A 12,428-nucleotide genomic window follows, 5' to 3' on the forward strand; every position below is an offset into this window, starting at 1 on the left:
GACGGATTTACTAGTGAGTTTTTCCAATCCTTTAAAGGAGATCTATTCCAAATTCCTTTTAGTCTTTCAAAAGTTGAAGACTCAGAAATGCTCCAAATCAGTTTCTATGAGGCAAACATTACCTAGATACCAAAGGCAGACAGAGATATCACACACACACACACACACACACACACACACACACACACACACACAAAGAAAACTATGCACCTAAATCCCAAATAACATGGATGCAAAGACCCTCAACAAAATCTTAATGATCTAAATTCAACACACATCAAAAGATCATGCACCATGACCAAGTAGGATTAATTCTTTGGATGCAAGAATGGTTCAGCATATGCAAGTCAATCAACATAATATGTCATATCAATACAATAGCACTGTCCTAGCACTGTTGTCCCATTGTTCATTGATTTGCTCGAGCGGGCACCAGTAACGTCTCCACTGTGAGAGTTGTTACTGTGTTTTAGCATATCGAATACACCATGGAGAGCTTGCTAGGCTCTGCCATGCGGGTGGGATACTCTTCGTAGCTTGCCAGGCTCTCCGAGAAGGACGGAGGAATCGAACCTGGGTCGGCCGTATGCAAGGCAAATGCCCTACCCTCTGTGCTATAGCTCTGTCCCTCTCATCAATACAATGAAAAATAAAAATCATATGCCCATATCAATAGATGCAGAGAAAGTGACAAGTTTGATTACCCATTGATGATCAAAATCCTCAATATAATGAGAAGTTGAAGGAACTTTCCTCAACATAGCTAAAACCATTTGCCACAGGCAAACATCATAGCCAAAGTTGAGAAATTAAAGGCCTTTCCTCTAATATCAGACATGTGACAAGATTGCCAACTCTCACCACTACTATTCAATACAGAATTTGAAGTTCTTGCATACCACTTAGGCAAGAAAGAAATTAAAGAGCATCAAGAAAGGAAACAAAGTGAAAGTCTCACTATTTGCAGATGACATGATACTAGACTTAAAAAATCCTAAAGAATCTACTAAAAAGCTCTTAGGAACAAGAGACTTATATAATAAAGCACAGTCAAAAATCCATGGCTTCTCTACATACAAATAAGAAAATAGAAAAAAGAGAAATAAAACAGTTCCATTCACAATTGTACCTCAGCAAATCAAGTACCTGGAAATCAATTTAACAAAAGAGGTGAAAGACTTAAACAAAGAAAACTATAAATCATTATAAAATAAATATAAAAAGACATAAGGAAATGGAAAATAATATCTCCCTGTTCATAGATCAGAAAGATTAGTTTGTCAAAGATTAATTTGTCCTTAAGCTTTATACAGAGTTAATGCAGGCCCTATAAGAATACCCATGACATTTTTTCAAGACATCAAATTTTGTTGAAATTTATAGGTAGTAATTACCCTCCCTCATAACTCTACCTGAACAATCAAAGTAATTCTAAGGATAAAGGAGATAAGAGACTTTTGTCTCTCCAACTTCAAAGTATACTATAAAGCTATAGTAAAAAACACAGTACGGTACTGGAATAAGGATAGAGTCTCAGACCAAAGAAATAGATTTGAGAGACCAGAGACACTCAGGTTTATAGACAGTAAATCTTCATAAAAGGAGGAAAACATAAAGTGAAGCAATGAAACAAGTTGTATTGGGGGAAAAAAATGTCCATTTGCATGGAAAAAAACTCCTTTCTAGCATCATGTGCAAAAGTCAAATCAAAATGAATTAGGGACCTCTATATCAGAGGCAGATCCTTAAATTATATTGGCTACTTAGCACTGCGTTGTAGCACTGTCATCCCGTTGTTCATCTTTTTGCTTGAGCGGGCGCCAATAATGCCTCCATTGTGAGATTTGTTACTGTTTTGTTTTTGGCATATCAAATATGCCACGGGTAGCTTGCCAGGCTCTGGTGTGCAGGGTGGAATACTCTCAGTAGTTTGCTGGGCTCTCTGAGAGGGACGGAGGAATCGAACCTGGCTCAGCCACGTACAAGGCAAATGCCCTACCAGCTGTGCTATCGCTCCAGCCCACTGGCTACTTAGTAGGCTGAATTGATCCCTGGTCCTACATGTCTCACTACCCTCTGTGTCCACACTGCTTTCAATAAAGAACTGTCACCTAAGGCAGACAAAAATGGATATAGATTTGATATGCCATTTTTATTCAGTTTTGGCACAACCTTTTTTTTTTTGCTTTTTGGTCATACCCAGCAATGCTCAGGGGTCACTCCTGGCTCTGCACTCAGGAATTACCCCTGGTCATGCTCAGGGGACCATATGGGATGCTGGGAATTGAACCTGGGTCGGCCGCATGCAAGGTAAACGCCCTACCTGCTGTGCTATCACTCAAACCCCTTGGCACAACCATTGTAAGTAAACCAAGTCTCTGGCACCTATAGGTCAGGAAGCAGCACAGACCAATGTGAGTCTCAGATTATTTGGTTTACAAAGGGGAATATGATAAAAGAGGAACTAAAGTAGTCCTCTAGGAATTTGGAGTGCAGGTATAAATATTGGTTACTGTGGTTGGGTACAGTTTCAAAGCTCCTGGAGCAGAGGCGAGAGAGATGGTAAGATAGTACAGAAGTTCAGGTGGCATCAATGGGGAGACAGACCCCTGAGCACTGATGTGGCTAGCTCCAGAGCAAACACACACACACACACACTCACACAAACATACACACAAAGGTCACTCTTATTTTAATTAAAAATTTAAAAACTTTCTTCAACATCAAAATTTTTCTAGAGCAGTAATATAATTCCTAATACTGAATTAAGTAAGAAAAGTTACAGATAAAGCAAATAATCAAGATTAGCAATTTTGTAGCTTTTAGGTAGCATGTCTTTCTGGTTTCTTTTTTTTGTGTGTGTGTTATGGATTATTTCTTTCTCTTAAAATGTAGTATTTAAATTTTATGAAACTATCATGGATGTATCTGTTTCCTTGTTGATGGATGTTTGGATAGTGTTTGTTTCTGGCTTTAAGAACTAGAGAACAGAGAAGTGCATTTCTATTGGGAATATCTAAAGGCAAGAGTGTTTGGTTAAAGCTTTTACATACATTACATTTTATTTTATTTCTTTTTCTTTTTTTTTTCTTTTTTGAGAACGAAAGGGAATTCCCTGCCATAGTGGCAGTTTGCGGTGGGGGGAGACGGGACTGGGAGGGTGGGAGGGACGCTGGGTTTACTGGTGGTGGAGAATGGGCACTGGTGAAGGGATGGGTTCTCGAACTTTGTATGGGGGAAACATGAGCATAAAAATGTATAAATCTGTAACTGTACCCTCACGGTGATTCACTAATTAAAAATAAAAAAAATTTTAAAAAAAGAATACCTATTATCCATATGCAAATGAATGCACATATATGTATGCATGTAGGTGGATAGTATTCTTACCGAAAGATCATGGTTAACAAGACTACATAGTTAGACCAAGATAACATGAGAGTAGAAAAATTGTGCCAAATATAACTTTAAAACAAAAAAAATAAAAGCACATGTAAGTATTTTTTTATTATTTTTTAAATTTTTTTCCTGTGTGGAAAGATTTAGATTCTTTATTAATGTAACATTAAAAACAAGTCAAAGCCATAATGAGTCACTCTTGTTATACACAAACTCTATCTTTAAAATTAATTATTCACTTCAAGATACATATGGGCTTTTTAATGATACTAGCAATTGAGTTGGTAAGTACAAAGTATGAAGAGCTTAAACAAGGAAAAAAATTGCAAAACACAATGTTTTGCAATTCTCATTTGCATACTGGCAAACGAGAATTCAGGGATCACCTCACTTCAGCTAGGAACTAATCCAGCCCACAGCAGAATCTTGTAGTATACGATATGAGTCTGAGCATGTAGGGAATATCAGTGTTTTTGTCAAGGCAGCACTGAGTTTGGCTTACTGCACCATTTTCTTGCATGCCATTGATTACAGAACTTAAACGCAACAGGAATCTCATGCACATTCAGAGATGATCTGCACAAAGACTTAAGCTCAGAATTTTAAGAATCATACCCAGTGATTTTCCCCATCTACACCCCCCACCCAGACAATATGGCTTTACTACTCTGGATTCTTTCCATCCTAGGAACTGCAACATTTATCCTAGGGAATTTTGCAAATGGCTTCATAGTGCTGGTGAACTGTATAGACTGGAAAAAGAGACGGAAGTTCTCCTTAGTGGATCAGATACTCACTGCCCTGGCAGTCTCCAGAATTGGTTTACTTTGGGTAATATTAATAAATTGGCAGGCAATTGTGCTCAATTCAGATCTATTTAATTTGAAGGTAAGAATGTTTGCTCATCTTGCCTGGATATTAATCAATCATTTCAGCAACTGGCTGACTACAAGTCTCGGTGTATTTTACCTACTAAAGATAGCCAATTTCTCTAGCCTTCTATTTCTGTACCTAAAATGGAGAATCAGACAGGTACTTCTTGGAATAATATTAGGAAGCTTGCCCTTTCTGATGTTCCACTTTGCCGTGGTGAGCATATATGACACTGTGCAGATAAATTTTGAAAGAAACACGACTTTGAGTACCAAATTGGTACAGGTTGTAAACATTTCAAATATGACTGCTGAGACCCTAGCCAATTTAATTCCCTTTGCTCTGTCCCTCACATCTCTTGTCCTGTCAGTCTTCTCCCTGTGGAAACATCTCAAGAAGCAGCAGCTCAATGATAAAGGATCCCAGGATCCCAGCATCAAGGTCCACATTAGAGCCATACAAACTGTGATCTCCTTCCTTCTGCTGTTTGTCATTTTCTTCCTGTGTTTGGTCATCTCAGTCTGGAGTTCTGTGAGGGTAGAGAAGAAAGCTATTGCTGTGTTCTGCATGGCTCTGGGAACCTTGTATCCTTCAGGCCACTCATTTATCCTGATTTGGGGAAACAAGAAGCTGAAACAGACCTTTGTGGCACTGTGGCACAGTTTCAACTGATGGAGTTTTGACGGAGAGAAAGGAAGTAAGTTGGGGTATTTGTCTTTATGCAGAAAATAAAGTGAGGAGTCTGACTTTTCCCATTTCTGGTTCTTTTATTTTTATTTATTTATTACTTTTGGGGTCACATCTGGCAATGCTCAGGGTTTACTTCTGGATCTATACTCAGAATTACTCTTGGGGGTGTTCGAGGGACCATATGGAAAGCTGAGGACTGAACACGGGTGGGCCTTGTGCAAAGCGAATGTCCTATCCACTCTAATATTGCGCCCGCTCACCTGCTTCTTTTTCTAATGTGTATAGAATTGAATCATTGCCAAAGGTTTAAGTAGAAACATTTACATAAAGTTATCATAGAAACTTTCTATGTGCTTATTTAAAATACTTGAAAGATTTTTAAGGTTAACAGTTAAGTATTTTTTCAGGTCAGTAGTCTAAGTTTTGAAATGTTTTAAGAAATGCTCAGAAATGGGAAAGTGTGAGGTTTTTTTGAGACTTCTATTTGCAATTTGAGGTTTGTATTTGTAACTGTATTTGTACAGTCTCAACAAAATAATCTCAACAAATTACTTCTCCTAGTCAGCAGGGTGCATTTTGATTTTGTCTCATGTTTACTTTGCCATGCAAAAAGCTTTAATTTAATTTAGACCCATTTGTTTTATTTCTGTTTCTATTATCTTTGCCAATCATAAAATTAAAAAACACCTTGGTGGCCCAGTTCCTGAAGTGTTCCCCCGATCTTTTCTTCACTCTATTTTATGGATCCTGGCCTGAATACAAGGTCTTTGATCCACTTTGAATTAACTTTTGTGTATGGTGTGAAATACAAATCTAGTCTCATGTTTAGTTAACTTACCTGGACAAAATATTTGAATATCTACCTTATCCAGTGTATTTGATATAGCATACCACTCTCTTCTAGTCCATAAGGTTTTATTGGAAAAATATGCTATGATTTTTAAGGGAGCTCTCTCATGGGTGATGTTCAGCTTTGCTCTTGGGATAATAATATATCTATGGCCCTGCTATTCTTATTATAATATGTCTTAATGCTTTTCTGTTAGGATTTATTCTTTTTAAATTTGAAAGATGCTATTTATGATGCCATTAATTATATGGTTTCATACATCCAATATTCCAACATCACACCTCCACCAGCATCTGTTTCTCTCAGTCACTGTCTCGTGGTCCCCTACAAACTAGCTCTTCTGTTGTGAGACTTGTTACTGTTTTTGGCATATCAAATATATTCCTTATATTTTGTAATTTTCCTAGATATATTTCCATATCCAAACATAATGTCATGTTGTTGCTCTAAGCTGTTTTATCAATTCTTACTCCTAAGCATCATAAATATTCTACTGATTTTATGCCCTAGAAAAGCTTATGTAGATGTGCACCAAGATATATACACCAAATATGTAGATATTGCTAGTGCTCTGTAATTGAAAATGAGAAGACAGATGTATGTCAGTGACAAGGTGGGAGATAATTCATGGCATATTAGAACAATAGGAAATATACAACAATGAAAATGAAAAAGTTAGATCTATAACTCTTTGGGTTTTGTGTTAGGAAAGAAAAACACATAGAAAAAGTCTGCCTAATTATAATACATATTCAGTATAATACTTGGTTATGCTGGGATATATAGGGTATTACTTATTGTTAAAAAACTGAGTTTTATTGCTATAGTTGAAAGTTCAAATTAGAACTTGATAGTATTTTGTTTGCTAATGATGCTATGAAAATATAAAAATGATCCCTGACAACAGTATTCTGTACAAGATATGTACACGCTTATATTAAATAGGAAAGAAAGAAGAAAGAAAGAAAGAAAGAAAGAAAGAAAGAAAGAAAGAAAGAAAGAAAGAAAGAAAGAAAGAAAGAAAGAAAGAAAGAAAGAAAGAAAGAAAGATAGAAATGAGGAAGGGAGGGAGGGAAGGAGGGAGAGAGGGAGGGAGAAAATCACCAAAGTATTATTTGTTTGAAGTCACTGTTGTTTTTTTAAAAAAATTGAATCACCGTGGGATAGTTACAAGCTTTCATGTTTGGGTTACAATCTCACAATGATCAAACACCCACCCCTCCAGCAGTGCACATTCCCTACCACCGATATCCCCTGTATAACCCCTTTCCCACCCTCCCCCTGCCTCCACAGCAGACAATATTCCCCATACTCTCTCTCTACTTTGGGGCCTTATGGCTTGCAACACAGACACCCAGAGGTCATCATGTTTGGTTCATTATCTACTTTCAGCATGCATCTTCCATCCTGACTGATTCCTCCAGCCATCATTTTCTTAGTGATCCCTTCTCTATTCCATCTGCCTTCTCCCCTCTGCTCATGAAGCAGTCTTCCAGCTATGAGGCAATACCCCTGGCCCTTGTATCTACTGTCCTTGGCTGTCAGCCTCATGTGATGTTATTCTATACTCCACAAATGAGTGCAGTCCTTCTATGTCTGTCCCTCTCTTTCTGACTCATTTCACTTAGCATGATACTTTCCATGTCTATCCATTTATAAGCAAATTTCATGACTTCATCTCTCCTAACAGCTTATTATTGTTGTTTGAAGTCACTCTTGCCATATATTTTAGAACAGACTAGAGAAGCATTAACAAGTAAATTATGAAAAGTAGTTTGATTTCAAGATTCTCTTGATGAAATAAGTGAAATTGTTCATTTGAGCTAACTTTGATGCAGTACACCAGAGATGAGGGAGAAGGTTGATGGTGTTTTCCAGCCACTATAAAGTCTAACACTTAGAAAACTGGAGGAAGGGGCTGGAGCAATAGTACAGCAGGTAGGGCATTTGCCTTGCACGCAGCCGACCCAGGTTTGATTCCCAGCATCCCATATGGTCCCCTGAGCACTGCCAGGGGTAGTTCCTGAGTGCAGAGCCAGGAGTGACCCCTGTGCATCGCCAGGTGTAACCAAAAAAAAGAGAGAAATAAAAGAAAGAAAACTGGAGGAAGACATAGACATAAGTTGGAAAGCATATAAATCTGAAATATAGTTATTGGAAATTATCCTAGTAAATCACAGACTTCAAAGAGGGCCAAATGTATTTCAGAATATCATGTTTATTGCTTCTGTTGCTCACACAGTCAGATGTGTGCTCACTGGGGGTTGCACACCAGGTCATGGTGCTCTTACACTCAAGTTTAGGGTTTCGTCAGGGATCGCCCTCTGGCAGGGCTCCATGTGTTCCACTCGTAGTGTTAGCTGGGGTTGCTACCGTACTTGCACACAACCATCTGGGACTGCGCTTCTGGCTGCAGTCCTTGCAAAACTTTCCTGCTGGGATCTTGCCAAGAGTCCCACTGCTTAGCTGCAGTGCTAGCTCCACAGACTTGACTTGCTACAACCCGAAATTCACTGCGGTACAGGGAGTCCCAATCAACATAGCTGCCAAGCACAAACAAGAAAACTGCCAAGGTTATTCTCAGACAAGTGGCAGACTTGAACTTACAGTATCAAGCTTGCAAGGCAGGAACTTTAGCCAGTGAAGAACCTGTGTCCCCTAAGCAAACTTCTGGGTGAATTTTTCTCCTTTCTTTTAGGGTGGCGATATATGGAAACTGAACTTTCTGATGGCCTCCCAGTTCTATTGGAAATGCCCTTGTCACAAAATGGCTTCATTTTTGGAGTATATTCTACTTATACATGTACTATGTGGAGAGGGGCCTCCAGCATGGCTGCAGCTAGGTTCCGGTGGTCTTTGGCCGCCGGGAGCTCTGCTTGGGGTGGGGAGGGAAGCTGGAGCCCATCCCCTCCGAGGAGCCCCGGGGAAGACAGCCAGGCATGCGGGCAAGAGACTCTACAGGCCTTATGCATGAAGGTACCGGCAGAGGAACCCAGGTGTGTGTAATCTCATCAATGGCCAACATCCAGAGAGAGACTTGAAAGCAAGCTCTCAAAAGAGAGTGATGCAGAGAGTCTCTTGCCCGCACACCTGGTTGTCTTACCTGGGGTTCCTCGGAAGGGATGGGCTCCAGCTTCCCTCCCCACCCCAAGCAGAGCTCCTGGCGGCCGAAGACCACCGGAACCTAGCTGCAGCCATGCTCGAGGCCCCTCTCCACACGTTTGGACAAGCCTCATGCATGAAGGTACCGGCAGAGGAACCCAGGTGTGTGTAATCCCATCAACAGTCAACATCCAGAGAGACTTCTTTTGCCTACTTCTCCCTCTGGGAGAAACTGGCAATCCTCTGAAAGTTTCCTGCCCACATGGGACAGACAGCCTTGCAAGCTTCCCGTGGTGTATTCTTATGCAAAATCCAGTAACAAGCTGAATCTCATTCCCCTGACCCTGAAGAGTCCCCAGTGTGACATCGTTAGGAGGGCTGAGTCGAGATAGACTTTTAAGATCTCAGGGAAAGGAGGAAATGAGATGTTACTGAGCCCGCCCGAGAAATCGGTGATTAATGGGATTTCGTGATCGTAACATGTACTATGTGACTGGACATTGAAATTACAGTTAAGCATTTATCAATAAATTCCTAGGGAGAAATAGACTCCCTTGAATCCCCAAGAAAATCTTATCTGTTCTTGATAGGAAAAGTAGTTGAGATTCATTCTTCATAAAAGTGACATGCAAACCAAGAAAAAGGTAATGGTGAGTCTTGTCATGAAAAAGCTTCTACTTATAGGCGTTCACTATGTTTTCTGAGTTACTTCAGTGTTACTAATAACAATATTGGTGAGCACAAATTATGAAAGCTTAAAAGAAAAAGATTGCAAAACACTCTGTTCTTGTTTGCATGCTGGCAAATGAGAACTCAGTGATCCCCTAATATCAGTTATAAATAGCACAGCTGTGGCAGACATACTGTGCACAGAAAGAAGTCCATTTGACCTCTAGTGGATATTAATGTTTTTATAAAAAGAGCATCAAATAGAATTTAAAAGAAATAAGAATTTTATGTACATCCAGTGACATAGAACTTAAGACCAGAATATTAAGACATCAAACTAGTGATTTTAGACTTGACTTTTTTTTTTTTGAAGCAAAATGGCTTTACTACATTGTATTTTTTCTATCTTAATCACAGCAGAATTTGTTCTGGGAAATTTCGCCAACGGTTTCATAGTGCTGGTGAATGGAATTGACTGGATCAAGAGACAAAAGATCTCCTCAGTGGATCAAATACTCACGGCTCTGGCGGTCTCCAGAATTGGTTTGCTGTGGGGACTATTATTAAATTGGTATGCAAGTGTGCTCAAGTTGGCTTCCTGTAATTCAGAAGTAAGACTTTTTACTCAAATTGTCTGGATAGTAAACAATCATTTTAGTGTCTGGCTTGCTACTAGTCTCAGCATATTTTATTTGCTCAAAATAGCCAATTTCTCGAGCTTTCTATTTCTTTACCTCAAAAGGAGGGTTAACAGTGTGCTGAGAGTAGTTTTGCTAGGGAGTTGGCTCTTTTTGTTGTCACACTTTGGAATAGCGAGTATCTATAAGATTATTCCAAAAAATAGAGGAAATGAGACTTGTAAGACTGAAGTAATGGAAGTTGAGCAGCTTCCCAATTTGGTTGTCTTCACGCTGGCAAACTTTGTCCCCTTCACCATGTCGCTGGTGTCCCTAGTGCTGCTGATCTCTTCCCTGTTGAAGCACCTCAAGAAGATGAACGTGAATAGCAAAGGATCCCAAGATCCAAGCACCAAGGTCCACATCAGAGCCATGCAGACCGTGACCTCCTTTCTCTTCTTGTTTGCTGGTTATATACTAGCTCTAACCATCACGGTTTGGATTTCGGACAACCCCCAGAGCAAGCTAGCCTTTATGTTTTGCCAAATGCTTGGAATCCAGTATCCTTCAAAGCACTCGTTTGTGCTTATATGGGGGAACAAGAAGCTGAAACAGATGTTTCTGTCATTCCTGTGGCATCTAAGGTACCAACTGAGAGGAAAGAAGTAAAGAGACATCATAAGAAACATCTTAGGCTTATCATAACATGTGTATGTAAACTGATAAAAAAATTTTAAACAAAAACATGGTAAGATAATATGCCATGAACCATTTTTTTCTAAGTAAGCAACACAATATTACTAATATTGTAAGAAATGACATAGGATCATGTATTATGTATATGCCATGTATATATTTTCATTTATACCCTTTGCTATTTTCTTAGAACATTTATGATGTAATATGCATTTATAAGAACAACTTATCTAGGATAGTATTGCCATGTTGCCTTTTAATTAATACCACATGTAGGTACTAGAGCATCTTTAAATTATTTTCTGAACCTCTAACAATAATAATTCTAAACCACACAAATTGGATGTATGTTTGATAGATACATCATTTTATTGTGAGTTGTTACTTTATGATTAGTGGAAAGCAATTAGAACTATTGTTAGGAAAAGAAGCACACAACAATAATGTATCACTGTATCACTGTCATCCCATTGCTCATCGATTTGTTCGAGCGGGTACCAACGTCTCCATTGTGAGACTTGCTGTGACTGTTTTTGGCATATTGAATACACGTCGGGTAGCTTGCCAGGCTCTGCCGTGTGGGTGGGATACTCTCAGTAGCTTGCCGGGCTCTCTGACAGGGGTGAAGGAATCGAACCCGGGTCAGCCGCGTGCAAGGCAAATGCCCTACCTGTTGTGCTGTCGCTCCAGCTGTAAAATGACTAAATCATTTATAGTAAACTTTGTATATATGTAGAGCAAAAAGTACCAAAGAACTTTACATTTAATACAAGTAGGTGAAACCCACCTCCCATAGCTCCACTGTGTGAACTCATCCACCGGCCCTGCTCTTCAGATTCATGACTTAAATCTCCAAGGAGATGCAAGCCAAGCAGCTGAAATTCATGGACACACTGGTTCCCCCCACACCCAGGTGAAAACTCTGGGCCACCCTCTGGAGGGGGGCTACATATGGCCTGGCAAAGACCCAGCAGCTGCACCCACAGACACTGCCACCACCCACCAATGGCTATGGCCTAACTTCACAAATTTGCAAAGAATCTCTGCGGACTCATCCTAGTTCTCCAGACCTGAAGTATCTGAATTGTGCAACACCTCCAAATTCCACAGTACTGACATCCCAGTAGGAGCACACTAAATTAGATGAGACAGTAACGTAAAGGTCAACTAAACTCAATGAAAACAATTACACAGAAGACTCAACTAGCAACAAAAGGCTTAGTAGATCCTCAAAAACTTAACCCCAGGATGAGATATAACAATTTCCACAACCTTTCTTTTACTGAAACATTTTTGATAATTCCTTTATCCATTTGGTTGTAAAAGTAATATAAAACAAGATATTGTGTGCCTGCTAAAAAGGCAGGCTTAGGCATTGTTGGAAAAATGCTGACAACGGTGGAGGGAAAGGTATTCAGGTAGTAGAATTGTTGTTGGAACATCAAAAGCCCATGGTGTATAAGTAAAGCTTTTAAAATGCAAGTATGAGTGCAGTCTTTCTATGTCTGTCTCTTTCTTTCTGACTCATTTCA

The 12,428-nt window shown here is 39.4% G+C and overlaps 2 protein-coding genes across 2 annotated transcripts; both read left to right on the forward strand.

The window, feature by feature from the left end:
* Window positions 1-4,053: 4,053 nt before the first annotated feature.
* LOC101552289 (taste receptor type 2 member 46-like) lies at window positions 4,054-4,944 on the forward strand. Its single transcript, XM_004611404.2, has one exon. The coding sequence runs from the start codon at window positions 4,054-4,056 to the stop codon at window positions 4,942-4,944; it is 891 nt and encodes a 296-aa protein (XP_004611461.2).
* A 5,016-nt stretch (window positions 4,945-9,960) lies between these two features.
* On the forward strand, window positions 9,961-10,869 carry LOC101552023 (taste receptor type 2 member 46-like). The gene has a single exon (XM_004611403.2). The coding sequence runs from the start codon at window positions 9,961-9,963 to the stop codon at window positions 10,867-10,869; it is 909 nt and encodes a 302-aa protein (XP_004611460.1).
* The last annotated feature ends 1,559 nt before the right edge of the window (window positions 10,870-12,428 follow it).

Source organism: Sorex araneus, chromosome 10 (genome assembly GCF_027595985.1).
Source record: "Sorex araneus isolate mSorAra2 chromosome 10, mSorAra2.pri, whole genome shotgun sequence".
NCBI lineage: Eukaryota > Metazoa > Chordata > Mammalia > Eulipotyphla > Soricidae > Sorex > Sorex araneus.